The following is a 19,534-nucleotide window of genomic DNA, read 5'->3' as shown; positions in this document are numbered from 1 at the left end:
TGTAAAACGAGCTTCTCCCTCAGTAGTATGGGCAAGCAGGCCTTGTCCAGTCATACAAGGGGAAAGAAGCACACTTGGCTCTAGGCTGCTAGGAAGATGACATTGCCTTTATCCATGCTAACTGCCACAAACAGCCATTTCTCCAATCCTCCTGCATCATATGTAGCTTCTGCAATGCTGCCTGCCAGTGCTGGATGCACTTGACCAATCGTCTACTCCGATGATAAAAAGGGTAAAACCGATGTGGGAAATAAAATTACCAATTTTAATGAAGAAAAGTATATTTATAATAAGTTTGTGCATTTTTGTTGCGTGTAATACCATCAATCAGGTCCCACCTCAAGGCAGTCGCTTTGAGCATCAAGCTCCTATTGCAGGAACTTCTGGGGAACGGTCAACAATGCTAGTTGATGTACAGAGGGACGCCATGATGAAGGCAGAGATTTGTTTGCACCTGCTGTTGTGAGACACCAGTTTTCTCATGACACTTGCAGCCTTGTCAGTGTTCTACTGGGTGTGTTTCCAGACAGTGTCATAGCCTCCAAGGGTCAAGAACAAATTACAGCATTGTGTTTGTACTGGGGCCATTTTTTGCTTGACAACTACAGGATAATGTTGCTGTATGTGACATGGTTGCAATTGTGTTTGATGAAGTTTTGAATAAGGTTAGCCAAAACAGCAGATGGATCTGTTTACATTTCTGTGATACTTCGTGAAGCTAAGTTTTGAGTAGGTATTTCACTTCAAATTGTTTTGGGAACTAGTGTAGCAAAATGTTAAGTTGACGAATTTGTGGCTGTTAATCCCCATCTGAGGTAAATATGGAAAGTTAAATTGTTTGGTGTCCATGGATGGCTGTAATGCTATTAAGGCATTCTTAAGAGAACCGAAAAGCAAGCATAAAGTTGAGGGTAATCCAGAGGATCCTGTGCGTTTGGACTCGGGACATGTGGCCAACATAGAGTGCGTTAAGCCGTTAAGACAGTGTACTAACATTAGTTGAAACCCTGTTCATTTTCTGAGAGGTTTTTTCTTGCCAATTTGATTTCACCACTATTGCAGGCACCTTTGTTTTTCCACAGGATAGTTTTATGCTTTCAGGTTAGGTTGGTGGAAAATAAAATGGTTTTAGTCTGGGCTTGAAAAATATTAGTGAATGTTGAAACATACGTGAAGGGTAAACTGAACGTTAGGTCACTATTGGAATTCCTGTGAGTCATAGCTATCAAGTATTGCGCAAGTCTTTGAGGGACAAGATGTTGAAAGCTCAGCTTGTGTTTTAGATTATTGCTGCTCAGGTTGAGCCGTTTCGGACTACATTTCAGTCAGATACCCCTCTTAGTTCCTTTCTTTTATAGCTCCCTCCAGTCTGCTATGAGAGAATTAACAATAAAATTCATCAGACCAGGCTATATTCGAAATAGATCTGAGTGATCCTGGAAAGTGTACGTTGTGTATGAAATCAAAAATGGCCAGGGTCAGTGTGATTTATAAGAGAAGATATCTTGGCATTCAGGATGGAGTGCCTTCCATTTATGAAGTCTGTCCAAAATTTTGGATAAATTACCTCTGGCATATTCCTTTATGAAAGGGCATCACATATGTAGTCCCAGTAGTGCCAGTTACTGTTGAGCTTGCGATTGGATGGTTAGCCATAGCAGGGACACCATCTTACATTTTAAATTGCATTGGTTGTCATGAGGCTGATACCATCACCTATGATCTTCTAGAGATCAGTTCAGTAAAGGAAATAGCCAAAGAATTTCATGAGGATCATGATTCTGTTGTTTGACTGTGGATGAAAATCATTGGGAATAGGAGTGGATGTGAAAATTTGAAGAGATTTATCAAGCTCGCTTACATTCTCTTCCATGGCAATGCCAGCCTTGAAAGAGATTTTTCTGGCAGCTCCCCGATTCTGGTTGAAAATCTTGACTGAAGCCTATGGCAAAAAGTAAACAATGGAAAATCTTGGATGAAATGTAACAATATTATGAAAAGGAAAATTGCCACTCACCATATGATGGAGATGCTGAGTTGCAGATAGGTACAGGAAAAAACAACTCACAAATAAAGCTTTCGCCCCGTAAGACATTCGTCAAAAATAGACGATACACACACTCACTCACTCACTCACTCACTCTCTCTCTCACTCTCATGCAAACGCAGCTCACACAAACGACTGTAGTCTCAGGCATCTGCAGCCACACTCAGTTGCCTGAGATTGCAGTCGTGTCTGTGAGTTGCATTTGTGTGTGTGTGTGTGTGTGTGTGTGTGTGTGTGTGTGTGTGTGTGTCGTCTGTTTCTGACGAAGGCCTTACAGGCCAAAAGCATTATTTGTGACAGTCTTTTTGTTGTGCCTATCTGTGACTCAGCATCTCTGCTATATGGCGAGTGGAAACTTTCCTTTACGTAATATTGTGACTGAAGCCTCTGTCATATCCCTTTGTACCATTTCTGGTGTGATCAGAGTCGCTGAGGGTGTTGGATTGGTACCCATCACAAAACAGTTAAGCCTAGTATTGTAGACCTCTGAAATTGTCATATGAAGTGCGTACCAGAGTAACAGTGATAGTCAGTTATTTATTGGAGATATCACCTGAAAATAGAATATTTTATTATGAATTTGGACTCTCATGTACTAAACTCATTTTGTTTCATGTCTCTTGTGTACTTTTAAATCAGTATTAGTGTTAATGCATCCAAAATTTGAGACTAAATAAAAACTGTCTTGGAAACTTTTCAGTGAAGATACATGAAAATGTTCTGGATCTAAAGACTTTATTTGCAGTTTAATTAGATGAAGATAGTATTCATTTAATGAAGTACATGTATTACACAAATATTTTGAGGTGTTCTCAGTTATTGATAAATTCACAGGATGTATATGCCTCGGGACAACTGGGAAATCCGGGAAAAACATAGGAACTTTTCGTCCTGGAGAAAACTGGGAAAAACCCAGGAATTATGTGGAATGCCAGGAGGTTTTCACGGTTTCAATTTTCAGTTTTTTATTTTTTATTTTTATTTATTTATTTTTTTGACTGGTAAGAACTGATACTCTAACAAAGAATATTACTGTATCCGACTACTGCGGAATAATACTGCATCAATAAAACATAAATGAGAGAAAAATACAAAAATAAAACTTTAATCGCAAAATAAATGCATCATTTACAACAACAGAACACCGTGCACCCACAAGCCTCTGTCAACAGCAAACTGTGTTGAAGGTCTTAGGACAAAGACTATGCAGCAGTACTTCTTAACAATAGACTGCTTCTGATGAGTGTGACGTCACAACTGTTTACATTAGGTTCGTTTGAGCAGTTGCCAGCTTGCACATGCGCATGCGCAGTTCAGTCGCATATGATGAGTACCTTCTCCTGCTTCTCTGGCTACTTGAAGCCACATGCTAGCCGGAAAAAATTTTTTCTGGTGCGCCCAAGCTGCCAGATTCGCGCATGCTCAGAGCATTCTGAGCTGTAGTAGGAGGGGGTGGTCTCCACATGACCCTTGTTTACGTTTCATGATTTTGCTATTTACAGCTCCCGTGTCAAATGAAAACAAAATGGATTTCTGTGGCCGGGAGCTATCAAATGAATTAAAATACATTCACATTATTACGGAAGGCTGAAATATATTATTAGTTTCATTTTTCTGATTTTATTTCATTTCCATGTTTTTGGCAGTTAAGCAATAATCACATGGCAGAGCAGTGAAGTTACTTTTGCTGATTTGCTAAGGAAGTTTGGCTTTTATCAATCTTTTCCCCTGAGGCAGTCCATTTATTTGAAACAAAGCGTTTCATTCTCCTACTGTTCGCTAAATTTCAAGTGCACATTTTCAACTTCTAGCATGTATGGCATTTTGTCATAATTAAGAACCAAACATGAGATAGTAGAGTACTGGTACTCCAAGAAAATTTACAGTGTACTTCAAGTTGAATTATACAATTTAGTATGGTTTACGAACTTCCGATGCTCTTGGAGTATCCTCTGATGTCCTGTTTCTTTTATAACATAATGTAAGACATCTTAATGCCTTATATGTACGACCATATGGGCTTCCTACGCTATTGTAGCTGTGCAAGTGCCATAACGCCTGTTTTCTGGCGCTCTCTGGCAACTGCTGAAATGAACCTATTTCCATTAGGTCTCGGGTGGTTTGAAAAGTGTTGAAAATGTAAATTTCCTTTTATGTTAAGTGTGAGAATGTGTGATTAATTTCTTAAACCACACAGCATTTGACTCTCGTTAAGACACGCATTTCATTATTTTAAATTTTACTGGCACATTTGTGTGATGCACCTTACAGTGTAACATACACAGAAAAGGTCAATATTACATGTGAAAGATTAACTTCTCTTGTAGCTTATTTTATAAGTGAAAGCTTAGTTTTTCTTGTAGGTACACTGTGTATATTAATTTAAACCATTAACTTTTCCTATTTGTATGTTCGCATTACTTAACAGTGATGTTGTTATTGGCTGACTACATCACGTGTCCTATGCTCTGAATATCTGCTGTCATTGGCTGGTGAGATCACTTGACACGAGCTATGATTGGCTTACAAAAGGGCATCGCAAACTCAGTTTCAATTCTTTGGGAACTAACGTGCTGTGTTTGGTGGAATTCGAATTTATACTTTCGTAAACTAGTCAGAAAATGTCAGTGGAAAGTTCTACTCCGATGATGTATAAAACGTTAACCATTCAAAGTATTGGTAAGTTTTCAGTTCCGTGGGAAAATATACTGTATCTTCACGTGGGAAAAAGTGTGTTTTTTATCCGGGAAATCCAGAAAAAATCCAAGATTTTTTTTTCTGGTCCATGTATACACCCTGATTCATTCATTATTACCACACTGTTGGAATAAAGACTACAATGTTATCAGCAGTAGGCCAGCCCCTCCACTTACAGACAGCAATGATCATGTGTACTGTGGACAACAGTAATTTCTTATTGCTGTCTGAAGATTCGGCAGACTACTCAGTTTCACCATTGTCCATATCTGCTGCTGGAGCATCAGCCTCAGAATTACTTTCATCATGAAAATCATCTATGTCATTTTCACGGTTGAGATCCACTAACTATGCTCCCCGTATAGCTTGTTCCATTAGTAAAATATCATTCCCCACAAACCATGTCCACATAAATGAACATCATACTAAGTGACAGAACAGTTGCACAGTGTGTCAACACAGTGACTCTTAAAAATATTTCTGTCAAATTAATTAAACCAAAAATGCCTCACAACTATGAATGACTGTCCTCTACTAGATCTGACTCAATCCTGAATTTATTTTGGTGACAGCAGGCTGGGTACGTGCAGTGATGCATGCACAGTAACAAACAGAAAGCTCCTGGTGTACACTTCTAGGGTTAATACACAACTTTTGACATACAGTGAAGCAGTGTTAGAGAAAAGGACAGCCGAGCAGTGCTCAAGTTCTGTCACTAAAAATATACTTGCTTTTGACTTCATTATGTTCACATAAGTGTTGTGATCAAACTACTGTTACTCTACCTCTCATAATTGTTTTGTTAAAGTTGAAATTTAATTTTATTTCTGAATCTCTTTGTAAAAAGAGTTTTTTTTTTTTACTAAAGTGATAATTTTATTTGTTTTTCCCACTGTGTGGTTCCAACATCTGATTGTTCCTAATGAAAATGTTTTGTTGATTTTGTTGATAATGTTTTTCTTCCTTTACAACCTAGTCTCATTTTAGGTTTGCTGTAATTTTTTTTGTTCATGGTACTTTTGACACTTTATTCATTGTCAAATACAGGTATATTTATTTCTTGGTTTAAGTAAACCAAGTTCACTTTAACTGCTTTTAAATCAAGTATAGCCCCCTCCCCCCCTTTCCCGAATGTGTTCCTATACATTGACAAAATTTGTCATAAAATTGATCAAAATTGGGTAGGGCCTAAGTTATCACAATCTGAATAATTACAAAAATTGTTCTTTTTTTCTGGTATTGGTACTTTCAGAATCTGAAAACATGATGGAATCAGGTGTACATTACTTAATGGAAGTTTTCTTACAGGGTGAGGGAATTCTTCCTCCTCCAACTCACATAAGCGCTTTGAAGGAGCATAGCCTCTTCAATCCTTTGTTGGAGGCAGTTAGCAATACTTTACAGAGTTCTTTTGCAAATCACACTCTCCAGCGAACATTTGGCCCATGTTTAGAAGCATTGTACGGGCCCGAGATTAAGTAAGTGCTTACATCTGATATAATTTTTTGTTTCATTAAGTTTATTTTAAATATAGTATCCATGGCTACTCAAGTAGCATCCTTTTGTTTGTGTCGGTGTGGATGTCTATCCATCTGCATGTCCATGCATTAGGGGGTTGGGGTGGTTGGAGAGAGAGAGAGAGAGAGAGAGAGAGAGAGAGAGAGAGAGGTGTGGCATGTATAGCTGCTATACTATATGTGGTCCTTCATGCACAGTGCATTTTTAATAGATAGAGACAAAGGAGATGCAAGATTCTGAGTGGTCCGCGTGGGGTAGCCATGTGGTCTGCCGCGCTTTGCCACGGTTCAACCTTCGGAGGTTCGAGTCCTTCCTCGGGCATGGGTGTGTGTGTTGTCCTTAGCATAAGTTAGTTTATGTTAGATTAAGTAGGGATCGATGACCTCAGCAGTTTGGTCCCATAGGAACTTACCAGAATGAATGAATGAAAGATTTTGAGTGAAAAATCAGCAGAAAATTGGGCAATAAATGCTACCTTGCGAAAAAGGAAATCTGTTGGTTTGCATTATCAGGAAACACTTGTCGTGATATGTTACTGCATTATTATTTTTTTGAATTTTAACTAGGCCTTTGAGATTTGATAAGTTTCATGAGATCTTGACATTGTAATTCTGTCAGAGACAGCAAAGGACTTGGAAGAGCAGTTGAATGGAATGGTCAGTGTCTTGAAAGGAGGATATAAGATGAACATCAACAAAAGCAAAACGAGGATAATGGAATGTATTCAAATTAAGTCAGGTGACGCTGAGGGAATTAGATTAGGAAATGAGACACTTAAAGTAGTAAAGGAGTTTTGCTATTTGGGGAGAAAAATAACTGATGATGGTCGAAGTAGAGAGGATATAAAATGTAGACTGGCAATGGCAAGGAAAGCATTTCTGAAGAAGAGAAATTTGTTAACATCGAGTATAGATTTAAGTGTAAGGAAGTCGTTTCTGAAAGTATTTGTATGGAGTGTAGCCATGTATGGAAGTGAAACATGGATGATAAATATTTTTGGACAAGTAGAGAATATAATCTTTCGAAATGTGGTGCTACAGGAGAATGCTGAAGATTAGATGGGTAGATCACATAACTAATGAGGAGGTACTGAGTAGGATTGGGGAGAAGAGGAGTTTGTGGCACAACTTGACCAGAAGAAGGGATCGGTTGGTAGGACATATTCTAAGGCATCAAGGGATCACCAATTTAGTATTGGAGGGCAGCGTGGAGGGTAAAAATCGTAGAGGGAGACCGAGAGATGAATACACTAAGCAGATTCAGAGGGATGTAGGTTGCAGTAGGTACTGGGAGATGAAGAAGCTTGCACAGGATAGAGTAGCATGGAGAGCTGCATCAAACCAGTCTCAGGACTGAAGATAACAACAACAACAACAACAACAACATGAGATCTGTGGCAGTGGTCAAGCAGCTTGTGATAGAAGTGTTCTTGTGTTTCTTTGGAAGGCAAATATGATGGTTTCTAGGTAGCTGCACAGAAAATGACATTATAAAGAAAGGAACACAGATGTACCAGCTGACTATAGGTGTTTATGACAAACAATCCCATGTTCTTTTTTGTGAAGTTCAGCTGCTTTTGTGCAGTCATTTGACTAGAGGCTCTATACACAGCAGCCTGCTTTGTGATGAATAGGAAATGTCTGAATAAGAAGGTATGAAGAAAGGAAATAAATATGCTATGGAAGGTATTAGGCTTGATGAGAGACTGATTTGTTTAGAAGGTGGCATAACAAAGACCTGCATTTGTATGTGGAGAAGGTGACTGACACTTTGTGGAAAATGAGGACTACATTCTATGTTAACATAAGATGAATGATCCAGAATAAAATGACCAGTAGAATTTTTTCTTGTGATCTGATAAATGTGAAGTTAGAAATGTTCGTCAAGTAGTGGAGATCATGAATGAAGACAACCACAATTGTGGCCTTTTCAAGAATGAATCTGAAATACACCAGTATTTACAAGAAAAGCCAAAATTGAAAATTGGCAAGATATTGAAGAAGAAGAAACTTCACATGAAATAAATGCAAACATATGTTGTAATTCATGGGTGCAAGTTAAAGCTTGAGGAAAGACTGGGTTGAAATAAAGTGGCCTACAACTGGGCAAACTGAATGAAGAAGGAGGAGGAAGAGAATGAAAATATGAAAAACAGAGCTTCACACAAAGAAACGTGTTTGAGTGTAGAATATACATTTAATACGAAAATCAGAAATGTGAGTATAGTATAGCCCAGGTGACATCAAGATCAACTATGGTTACCTGGAGTGGGCCATAACACATTTATGTGTGATGCTGTTAACGGTAATGCCAGTGAGACCTATAGGAAGCGAACACGTCTTTTTCCTGCAAATCTCCTATCCGCGCAGTAAGGATCTGGGGCAGAGGCCTACAGAGACCAGCAAAGCTTCAAATTAACTCTCCTATTGCTTTAGCATAAGGATACACACAACCATCAGGGACAATGTCTCTGAAGATCTGCACAGCCAGAGTTTCATGTGGGCAGATAAAAGAGGTCCATTTGTATACAGCTCCATACATTGGGGCACTGCCAGGACAAAAGGCATATGTTCTTTGGATGTTTGATGGAAAATTATTGGTGCTGGCTTCTAGGTAAACATGGCATCGCTACTGTTTATTGTTGTGTTAAACTGGAATTTGCTTGTTTGATGAATGCTGAGTGTAGATCTGTGGCTGGTCCCTGCACATACATACATATGACCTTCATGAAATCTTCCCTGCACAGTTCTTACAAGGGAACCTCCCCATCGCCCCCCCTCAGATTTAGTTACAAGTTGGCACAGGGATAGGCCTTGAAAAACTGAACACAAATCAATCGAGAAAACAGGAAGAAGTTGTGTGGAACTATGAAAGAAATAAGCAAGATATACAAACTGAGTAGTCCATGCGTAAGGTAGGTAATATCAAGGAAAGTGTGAGCTTACAAGCGCCGTGGTATCGTGGTTAGCGTGAGCAGCTGCGGAGCTAGAGGTCCCGAGTTCAAGTCTTCTCTCGAGTGAAAAGTTTAATTTTTTATTTTCAGACAATTATCAAAGTTCAGGCACTCACACATAATCAACTTCGCTCTCCAAAATTCCACAACATGTTCAGATTTGCTTGGACATATGCAGGATTTGACGGTCTACACACGGAAACATTTGAAAACGTAATAAACATATGTTTTGACAGAGCACAGGGAAAACTGTGCGACTGTGAAACTGTTGCATTCATTTGTTGCAGTTTATGTGACAAACTCTTATGTTTTCATCATTTTTTTGGGACTGATTATCATATCCACAGGAAAACCTAAATTGGGCAAGGTAGAAGAATCTTTTTACCCATTCGCCAAGTGTGCAAGTTAGGTGGGTCGACAACATTCCTGTCATGTGACGCACATGCCGTCACCAGTGTCTTATAGAATATATCAGACGTGTTTTTCTGTGGAGGAATCGGTTGACCTATGACCTTGCGATCAAATGTTTTCGGTTCCTATTGGAGAGGCACGTCCTTTCGTCTACTAATCGCACGGTTTTGCGGTGCGGTCGCAAAACACAGACACTAAACTTATTACAGTGAGCAGAGACGTCAATGAATGAACGGACAGATCGTAACTGCGAAAATAAAGAAAGTAAAATTTTCATTCGACAGAAGACTCGAACCAGGGACCTCGCGTTCCGCAGCTGCTCACTCTAACCACAGGACCACGGCGCTCCTCAGCTCACGCAATCCTTGATGTTGCCTATGTTGCCCATCGACTACTCAGTTTGTATATTTTGCTTATTTTTTCATAGTTCCACACAACTTCTTCCTGTTTTCTCGATTGATCTGTGTTCAGTTTTTCAAGGCCTATCCACTGTGTCAATTTATAACTAAATCTGAGGGGGGTGCAATGGGGAGGTTTCCTTGTTAGTAATATGTCTTCTGAGGACCTCAGCATTTGTGGTCCGTAGTTGAAGTGAGTGTGTTGCCCTGTGTCTTTGAGTATGTAGAGTAACATGTTGTGCATAATTTGTTAGGATCACTGGAAGCTATGAGTGCTGTTACACCAATAGCTGTGTGTAAGCGATTGAATAAAGAACTGAACTGTTGACAGGTAAATTACTTTCAGAATATATGGGAGCAACTGTTATATTTTGTAACATATTTTGTAATTTGCTGTTAGCTTACAGAAAGCAGATAATTATTAAAAGTATTTGTTACATCATATCAAACAGGACAAGAATTTAGTACATTCTCTATTACAGTATATTTTCTTGCTAAGTACGGTAAAGATAAAAATAAAACGATTTTTTTCCATTTTTTATTGGCACATGCCCATTAATTTGTACAACTTTGCAGAAAGCACCATTGCTTCACTAATATTTTATGCTTCACTCATTTGCAGTGATTATTTGGTGTACAAATAGTAATGCAAAATATAAATTTGTTATTAATACGATCTTTTTCCTATGCAATTGTCTTAATTATTCTGCTAGTGAATGAAACAATGTGTGTAATTTCTGCAGGATGATGCCACCACCATTGAAGAAGAAGAAAGTGGAAGAGCAGCCAAATGATATACCAGATGTTCTGCAAGGCGAAATTGCTCGACTGGACCAACGATTTAAGGTTTATGTCTTTCTGAAAGATTATTTTATTTGTAGTTAATGTAAATTTATTTTGTGAAATTTAAATAAGGATTATATTGTGAAAAGAAAAGTTGCTACTCACCATTTAACGGAGATGCCGAGACCACACTGAATCTTCTGAGAGTCTGGCCTTGGCAGCCAGAGACTGTGGTCTTGTGTGTGTGTGTGTGGGGGGGGGGGGGGGGGGGGGGATGCGCAGATGAAAGTTTGGGAGGTAGGAGATGAGGTACTGGCAGAAGTAAAGCTGTGAGTACCGGGCGTGAGTTGTGCTTCGGTAGCTCAGTTGGTAGAGCACTTGCCCGTGAAAGGCAAAGGTCCCGAGTTCGAGTCTCGGTCGGGCACACAGTTTTAATCTGCCAGGAAGTTTCATATCAGCGCACACTCCGCTGCAGAGTGAAAATCTCATTCTGGCAAGTTTAATATTGTGTCTGCTGGTAATTTGTATGATTGCCCCTTAAGTGAACCAACTATTAAGATGGAAATTGCATGTCACTTTTGACATTAATGTTCCTTTTTTAATGTCGTTTGACGGGAAATGGAAAATGCTAACAACACAGTCACAGCAACAACTGTGATATTTCATAATTTGAATTTTTTTAGTGTCTCATAACATTTACTCTGTTTTTGTAATGTTGATGTTCTTAAGCTTGTGCCTGACCTCGTTGGAGATATTTACTATAATTTACACATGGAGAGCCATCGGATTAGATATTTTGTCTTGATTTTGTAGTGTGTTGCAAAACAGTTGTAGGAAAGCCTGTAAAATATACCACACTTGGCTTGGATGGGAGTCTTTATTGTTGAATGTGCAAAGCATATTTGCTTTGTGTCCATTTGTCATTTGTTTTGCATATACGTCTGTGTGTACATAATTGCTCTACAATTCACACATAAGTATATTGCACTGAGTGCAAAAAATGATTTTCAGACTATTTATCTACTGTTCCACACTCAAATAACACTCAGGAAAAATGAACATCCCAATCTTTTAGTGCGAGATCTGATTTTTGTTATTTTATCATGGTTATCATTTCTCCGTATGTAGGTGGAAGTCAATAAAGTGTCTTGGCATTCAGAGGAGAAAACTAGTGATTGAAATTTTCTGAAAACATCTCTCCACAATGAAAAATGCCTTATTTTAAAGATTGCTATCCTAAGTATGGCATCATTTCTGTAATGCTCTTTTCCCAGTTTTGTGAAAATACAAAACGAGCTCTCCTCCTCTGAACTTCTTCGTCACCTCCATCAATTCTTCATCTCCTCCATCAATTCTATTTGGCAAACATCTCATGCCATGGAGGAATGGTCCAGATGAGGATGAACGAATATAGTGTAGGCACTCTCATCAGTAGATTTAAACCGTGGAAAATCCAGAATGGAATAACGACAGTATTATGAAAAGGATAGATTGCTGCTCACCATGTAGCAGAGATGTTCAGTCATCTGCCGAGGTTGAGACTGACAAAACCTAAATTGAATGAAGACCTACAATAAGCAGTTCATCAGAGAAAAAGCTGTGGCATATGCATTGCATTTGGGAATAGTGTGAAAGGAAATGTAATGTAATGGAAACTTGATTTTTGTGTTTTTTTTAAAAAAAGAATTGTTTCCAAGTTTTATATTTCACTATCACCTATGGTCATATTGAAAAATTAAGTTACTTTTCATTCCAGTTACTTAAGTTTTGCTAATTCTGAAGTTCATAACAAAACCGCAATAGCAAAAATCTGAGGTTAGATATCAATTTACTGTCCAAAACACCATGATATTAAGCTATTACCTAACATAGTGTAACAATAAAAAATATAGTTTGATTGGCTTGTGTAGTTATTTACACCCAGGCAGCAATAATGTATGTATCTACAAGTCTTGCACGTACGAGAGGGTAATTGGTAGTTTCACTGGTCCTCAGACATGTAGAGAAGATAACAGTATTGCATTTGAAGACAGAGATGTTTTTAATTTTTTTTGATAAGTATTAGCAATTTTGTTTAACAGCATTTTCACTACCCACACTAGTTTTATGAGTAATTATTTGCCTGATTGTATTTTGGAAATTATGTGGTTTTTCTTCTAAATACAAAATTAATATGTAGTTGAAAAGTGTGGTTTGTTATATAGCATTGGATTTGACAGATGCGAATAAACATGGTACAAAATATTTTTAATCTTAGTTATAGTTGTGCAAAATGTCACTGAAGAGAAATGAAAACAACTTGTTTTGAATCTTTTATCAGGTTAGCCTTGATCCAACACAGCAACCAGGTTCAAGAGCAGTGCAGTTGTTGTGTTGGCTAGATGACAAACATCTACCATGTGTGCCACCTGTATCACTATCAGTGCCTGAGGATTATCCCCAAACACCCCCTAGATGCCATATGGCCCCACATGAATATGGCTCCACGGGGTTCCTGGCAGCAGTTCGAGAAGCTTTGGCATCACGCATCCTGAAACTGCCTGGACGATTTTCTGTGTCACAGTTACTTGATACATGGGAGATGAGTGTTCGTCAGGCATCCGCTCCAGCAACAGTTGCATCCCAAACACAAAGCACGTCTGCTGCTACTCTTCTTCTTGGCCTTTGAATGACATTTTCTGAACCACTTAGGCTGTTATGATTCGTTTTGTGTTGGAAATTTTGTTGTATATAGTTTTCTGTGTGATATATGTACGTTTTACACTGTTCTGTGTCAGCTAAATGTTAATGTATATTGTTTCATTTTATGCTTTCAGAATTGTTGTGAGCTTCAGTTATGAGAGATCTATAATTAATTTAAACTAATTTGGAGGGAAGGTAAAGTTAATTCTATTGGAACTGCTGTTTTATTTAGGAGAAAAAGGGCTAACAAACTTTTGGAGGCGCTGTGCTATAACTGTATTATTTTGTATATATGTAAATATTATCAATAAAGTTGAGAGTACATTACACTATATTGTGGAGGTTCCTGATTTGTTTTCATTTCATCCTTTCTTCCATTAGTTCCTCTAATTTTCGTAATGCTTGTTAATGTTTCTGTTACTCAAATTCAGTTTGTCCAGTGAACAAGTATTTATTGGGTCTTCAGAAGTAAGGCGTAGTTTTGTAATATTCACAAATAATTGATGTCAATCTCTACATAACCTTTTATATGTATTTGCTTTATTTTGCTGGTTATTTATTCACAGTTGTGATGGAAAATTGTTCATTCTGGTGAAGAGTTTTATTCTGCTAATAGAAACAATATTTTTTAAATTGCTTGCATACGCTGGTTTGTAATGATTGATATGTTAAATTATGACACAGAATTGCAAGAACAGTTCTTACTTCTGGAGCGAAAATATACATTGCTGCTGTAGATGTGTAAAAGTAATCGGGGTCATTACCTAGCTTTTGTGACTAGTATTTCTGTTGTCGGTGAGGAGAGAGGGATATATTATCAACAACAAAGACAGAACTTGATCGAAAAATCTATTTGACTTACTGAAAAATCACAATGCTCAAATTGTTAATTTAAAAGACAATTGTGATCAAAATAAGGATATTAAAATAACTGGTTAGTGGTGTCCAATAACAATGTTCCATCTTGGAAGCAGCTGTACAACAATTCTAGAGATGATCAGTAAACACTTCCGGGCTAAGTTGCCGTGGTCAATCTGTAGAACTACTTCTCCCTGACGTTTCGTTCTCAACTACGGAGAACATCTTCCGAGGTGAGTCAACGACTGGCTGCTAGGAGCTGGGGCTGCCGCTTATATGGATATCGTAGGGGGCGCCATCCATATAAGCGGCGGCCCCAGCTCCTAGCAGCCAGTTGTTGACTCACCTCAGAAGATGTTCTCCGTAGTTGAGAACGAAACGTCAGGTAGAAGAAGTTCTATAGATCGACCACGACAGCTTAGCCCGGAAGTGTTTACTGATGAAGACGCCGGCCGTGAAAGCCTACATGGAATGAATTCTAGAGATGACTATCAAGCATGAAACATGTTCACAGGAGTGTATTAAAGAGCTTTTATGTAATAAAATTGATTCTGCCCTGAAATATGGGTGCCATGAATTTTCGTTCTTAATTCCAAGCTCACTGGTGGATAAGAGAATAAGTGTCTTGTTATTATCAGGAAATGAAACCCAGTAAAGCAATCCACATGGTGGCATTTATTTTCCAGTTTGAGAATATGTTCTCTGGAGCAACAAGCAGTAGGCATATGTGTGAGTTACATGTGGGATGACATGAATATAGGAAAAATACATGTCTTATACAGTTTCTAAAATTTCAAATGCTTTGAAAATTGTCTTTCTCAATAACTATTGGTTATGTGAACAACACTGTACTGTGTTGTCAACCTTGCTGATACTGAATATTATACATTGTGTGATCGAAGAATTTCTTCAAAGGTACTGGGAGTGGAACATTTATTCGAATGAATATTATTGTTGTTGTTAGAGTAGTAGTTAGTTTTAACTCAGCACAAATACGCTGAAGGAATTTACCTAGTAGTTGATCACCCTAAAGCATTAGGAGAAGAATGGTGTGAACGTGACAATAGTTTCAAATCAACAAATCAAAGTTCAGAACAGCTGTGAAGAAGAGAGAGGCATTATGGATCACTGAGTAGTTTTGGATGAGACTGCCCTGAAACTTATGAACCGGAGAATATATTTATTACAGGCCTTGAGACTTAATGTGATAAATTATTAATCTGAATGTGACATAAGTTGTTTACTGTGTGAAATAGGGCAACAATGGACGAGTCTCAATGCATTTGCAGTATCAGTGTACAAGGGATTGGTACTGATACATGCTAGGTACAGTTAAGCAGGATTTCAGAAAATTTGTTCATGCAGCTGGAACAACAAGAGAAATTGGATGAATATGCCTGATTCACAATAACAGACTGATTGACAGTGCACACTATGCAAAGATCTCTGTAAACTGGTTGACTTTATGTAATAGTGAAAGATTTACAATATTATGAAAAGGATAGATTGCTATTCACTGTAAAAATTACGTGTTGAGTTGCAGGCAGGCACGACAAGAAGATTGTTCATATAAGCTTTCAGCCAAAGCCTTCTTCAGAGCCCCCCCTCCCCATCCACTCCCCCCCCCCCCCCCCACGCTCACAGAACCACTTTCCCTGGACATAATGCAACAGAAATGTGTCCAACGGATGCAACAGTGGAGTGTTACGGGAAGGGGGGTGGGTTAGCAGGGTGCGGATGGGAGAAGAGGAATCAATGCTGCCTGGTGGAGCATGCAGGGACTGGAGGTGGTAGGACAGGGCTGCCATTATTTCCTTCCCATGCTGCAAGCTTATGCTTCCACTACCCCTTTCCCCCTATGCCCCTCCATCGGGTGGTTTTCTTAGTGCAGACTCTGCTTGGACCTGTGTTATAATTTGGAACTAGAGTTTCCACTTCCGGTGTTTCCTTCAACTTTTCATTAAACAAAAGCATGGTCCCCATTGTTGAGTTTGACCTGCCACCAATTTTCAAAATTCAAAGTGCAGATTGTGCAGGGAACATTGCTCAATGCGGTGTATGCTCCACCTTTGTGCCTTTCCATCTCTGCACCCTTCCCTTTACCTAAAACCCAGCACAGTAGCCATCCTGTTGTGGGGGGAGGGGGGGGGGGGTCGACAAGTACCTGCATGATGGTAGCCTGACCATGCAAGGATTGCACTCCTGGTGCCTGAGCTGAACGCTCCCCATGTGGGCCAAGGAGTATGTGCCTGTTGTGACTGCGACACGAGGACTCTGAGCAAAAGTTTACTGGCCAGGTAACCATTGGGTTGTACCCATGGGGAGAGCCCCCATTTGGAGTGGGTGGCACCATGGCAAATGAACCACAAGTGAAGCGGATGAAGTTATTTCTTGCTGGGGGCCATACAGCCCCACCAGCCTCTATGGAAGGAAAGTCCTCGTTTAATGAAGAAATATGGCATTAAAATGTTCCCTTCCCTGGCTACATAGGGTGGAATCTAAAGCTAACTGGCAAGCAGAGAAATAATCCCCACAATATTTGGTTTGCACAATGGACTTATGGGATTCCTTCTTGGCCACAAAGCCCTTATTCTTTGTGTAGAACATAGAAGACAAGTTTGGGGAAGTGGCAGCAATCTCTAAAATGAAAAGTGGATTTTGATTGAAACAGCATCCCATGCCCAGTCATGGGTGCTGCTCACTTGTAACAAATTGGGTGACATACCAGTTTCTGTCACTCTCCATAGTTTTCTAAATATGATCCATAACATCAATTTCCACTGAGATGTGCTCTTCCAATTTGATGATGAGCTATGTGCTGTCTTGGAACGATGGGATTTACACATTGCCCGTTGCGTACATAGCTGACCAAAGGACAATAGGGTTGGTATTGGTGCCTTCATCTTGGGCTTTGAGGGGCAATTCATTGCCTGAAAAGGCTAAGGTGATGACACACCAATGCGACCTGAAAACATATGTTGTCCCCTTCCCCTCCACCCCTTCCCCTCCTTGTGGTGTGCTTCAAGTGTTTGAAACAGGCACATGTCATCGCAACACTAGCCGCCAACTGTAGAAGTTGTGGATGGCTGTAGCATGCAAATGTTCCTTGTGACCTCCCCCCTTATGTGTCAACTGTGTGAAGCACCATTCTCACTACTCGCTAGATTGCACTGTTTCCTAGTACAAGAAGAAAATAAAGAACATAAGACTCTGGACAGACAAACTTATCAAGAGACAAAGTAGTAGTATGAACGGTGGCACCCAACATACACAACAGTGTCAAATGCGGCAGGTATATCTTTGTCGCCTCCTTTGCCAATGGTACTCCCACCTGTTAGACCTCCTACAATGGGACCAGAGAGCCGAAACAAGCTTTCGCCCCTGATGGTTGGGGGATCTTCTCTTGCTGCTTCCCCTACACCTACTTTGGGACCATTGGCTTTCCACACACTAGTGGCCCCCATTTCCCAGAGACAAATCATCTTCCTCCAGTGTTTCTCACCAGGAAGGGTCCCTCAGGACATTTCCTTTCAAGGCTTCTGCTGGTATACAACCATATGCCAGCCAGTGGCTGGAGGAGCCATAGGCTGTTGGTTGCAGGGCTTTGCAATCATCATCTGAAACTGATTCAGAAAAGCCCTTACAATCATTCAAATCCTCTAAGTAGAGGAAAGATAAGAAAAAGTTCTCCAAGAAGGAGATTCCGTTGGTCTCCAAGCCACCAGATGAGGTGAAGATTCCGGCAGCAACCTGAGGGCCCCAGTCGTACCACATGACAAAACCTAGAACCTATGTGTGTTGATGTTTGAACTCCTCAACTCGTGGCAGCAGGTGAAATCTAAAACACAATGTTCTCCGTAGTCCCTTCATGGCCTCACAGTACATAGATGCCAATATTCTCCAGTGGAAGTGCAGCGGATTTTTCCACCACCTGGCTGAGCTTTGAAATCTTTTAAGCATTTCCCATGCCTTCTGCATTGCTCTTCAAGAGACTGTTTCCAGCAATGTGGACACCGGCCCTCCATGGATACCGGGCATAATATAAGAATATGCTACCTATGACAGGGTGTCAGGAGGTGTTTGAATGTATGTTCTGGACACTGTATATAGCAAATTTGTGCTGCTTAATACACTTCTGGAGACACTAGCAGTTTGGATAAGGGCATTTCAAAATATAACCATTTGCAATGTTTACTACCCTCCCGATGGTGAAGTGTCTCGGAGCATTTTATTTGCATTGGTTTCTCAGCTCCCCCACCTTTGCTAATTTTGGGCGATTTCAATGCCCGTAACCCTCTGTGGGGTGGAACCACGAGTGCTGGCTGCGGTCAAGGCCTCAAAAACTTACTGGCACAACTTGACCTTTGCCTCTTGAATACTGGTGTCCCCACACACTTCAGTGTGGTACACGGAACTTTCTCAGCCATTAACCTTTCCATCTGCAGCCCTTGTCTCCTCTCATCTGTCCACTGGAGAGTCCACTATGATCTGCTTGATAGTGACCATTTTCCAAACTTCCTGTCCCTCCCTCAGTGTCGCTTCTCTGGACACTGGCCTAGATGGGCTCTCAACAGTGTTGACTGGGGTGCTTTCACCTCTGCTGTTGCCCTTGGCTCCCCACCACATGGATGTATTGATGAGGCAGGCCAGAATAAAACTACAGCATTTCTTCTGGCAGGTGTTATAGCCATCCTCTGTTCCTTGGACCTGCCCCGACAGAAGACAGAAGTCACAGATGCTTTTAGAGATCATAGGTGGGCTCTCCAGAGCTATAACCAGAACCTATCGATGCAGCACCTCATTGCTTTTAAGTGGCTCTGTGCCAGGGTCCACCTCCTTAAAGGTGGAAATGAGAATGGTAGGAACAGTGTGTTTCAAACATTGGACAACTTACATCTCCTTCACAGGTTTGTGTGACAGACGCCTGTATGGACACTAGGCACCTGCAGGTATACATGGTATTCTATCGAATGGTGCTGTCTGCACAGACCCAGATGCCATTGCCGAACATTTTGCTCTGCATTATGCTTGAGCCTCAGCATCAGAATTGTCAACCTGGCTTTTGTGTCCTAAAACAGTGGGTGGAGCGAATGCAATTATCTTTTACTGCACACAACCCGGAGCCATATAATGCTCCATTCAGTGAATGAGAATTCTTCCCACTTTCCTGATATAGCCCCAGGGCCA

The 19,534-nt window shown here is 40.0% G+C and overlaps 1 protein-coding gene and 1 non-coding gene across 2 annotated transcripts in view; both read left to right on the top strand.

Annotated features, from left to right (window-relative positions):
- LOC126260257 (mediator of RNA polymerase II transcription subunit 15) overlaps positions 1–13,821 on the top strand; it is a 165,811-nt gene extending 151,990 nt beyond the window's left edge. The window contains exons 12-14 of the mRNA XM_049957585.1: positions 6,053–6,222; positions 10,768–10,870; positions 13,128–13,821. Of these exons, the coding sequence (XP_049813542.1) occupies positions 6,053–6,222; positions 10,768–10,870; positions 13,128–13,475 (621 nt within the window). The 3' untranslated portion in view covers positions 13,476–13,821. The remainder of the gene's footprint in view (positions 1–6,052; positions 6,223–10,767; positions 10,871–13,127) is intronic.
- On the top strand, positions 11,158–11,232 carry Trnas-uga (transfer RNA serine (anticodon UGA)). The gene has a single exon. It is a non-coding gene; the product is annotated as a tRNA-Ser (tRNA).
- Positions 13,822–19,534: the final 5,713 nt, after the last annotated feature.

Source organism: Schistocerca nitens, chromosome 5, assembly GCF_023898315.1.
Source record: "Schistocerca nitens isolate TAMUIC-IGC-003100 chromosome 5, iqSchNite1.1, whole genome shotgun sequence".
Taxonomy (NCBI): Eukaryota; Metazoa; Arthropoda; class Insecta; order Orthoptera; family Acrididae; genus Schistocerca; species Schistocerca nitens.
The sequence above is the reverse complement of the archived record's forward strand: the minus strand, read 5'-3'. Positions and strand labels throughout refer to the sequence as shown.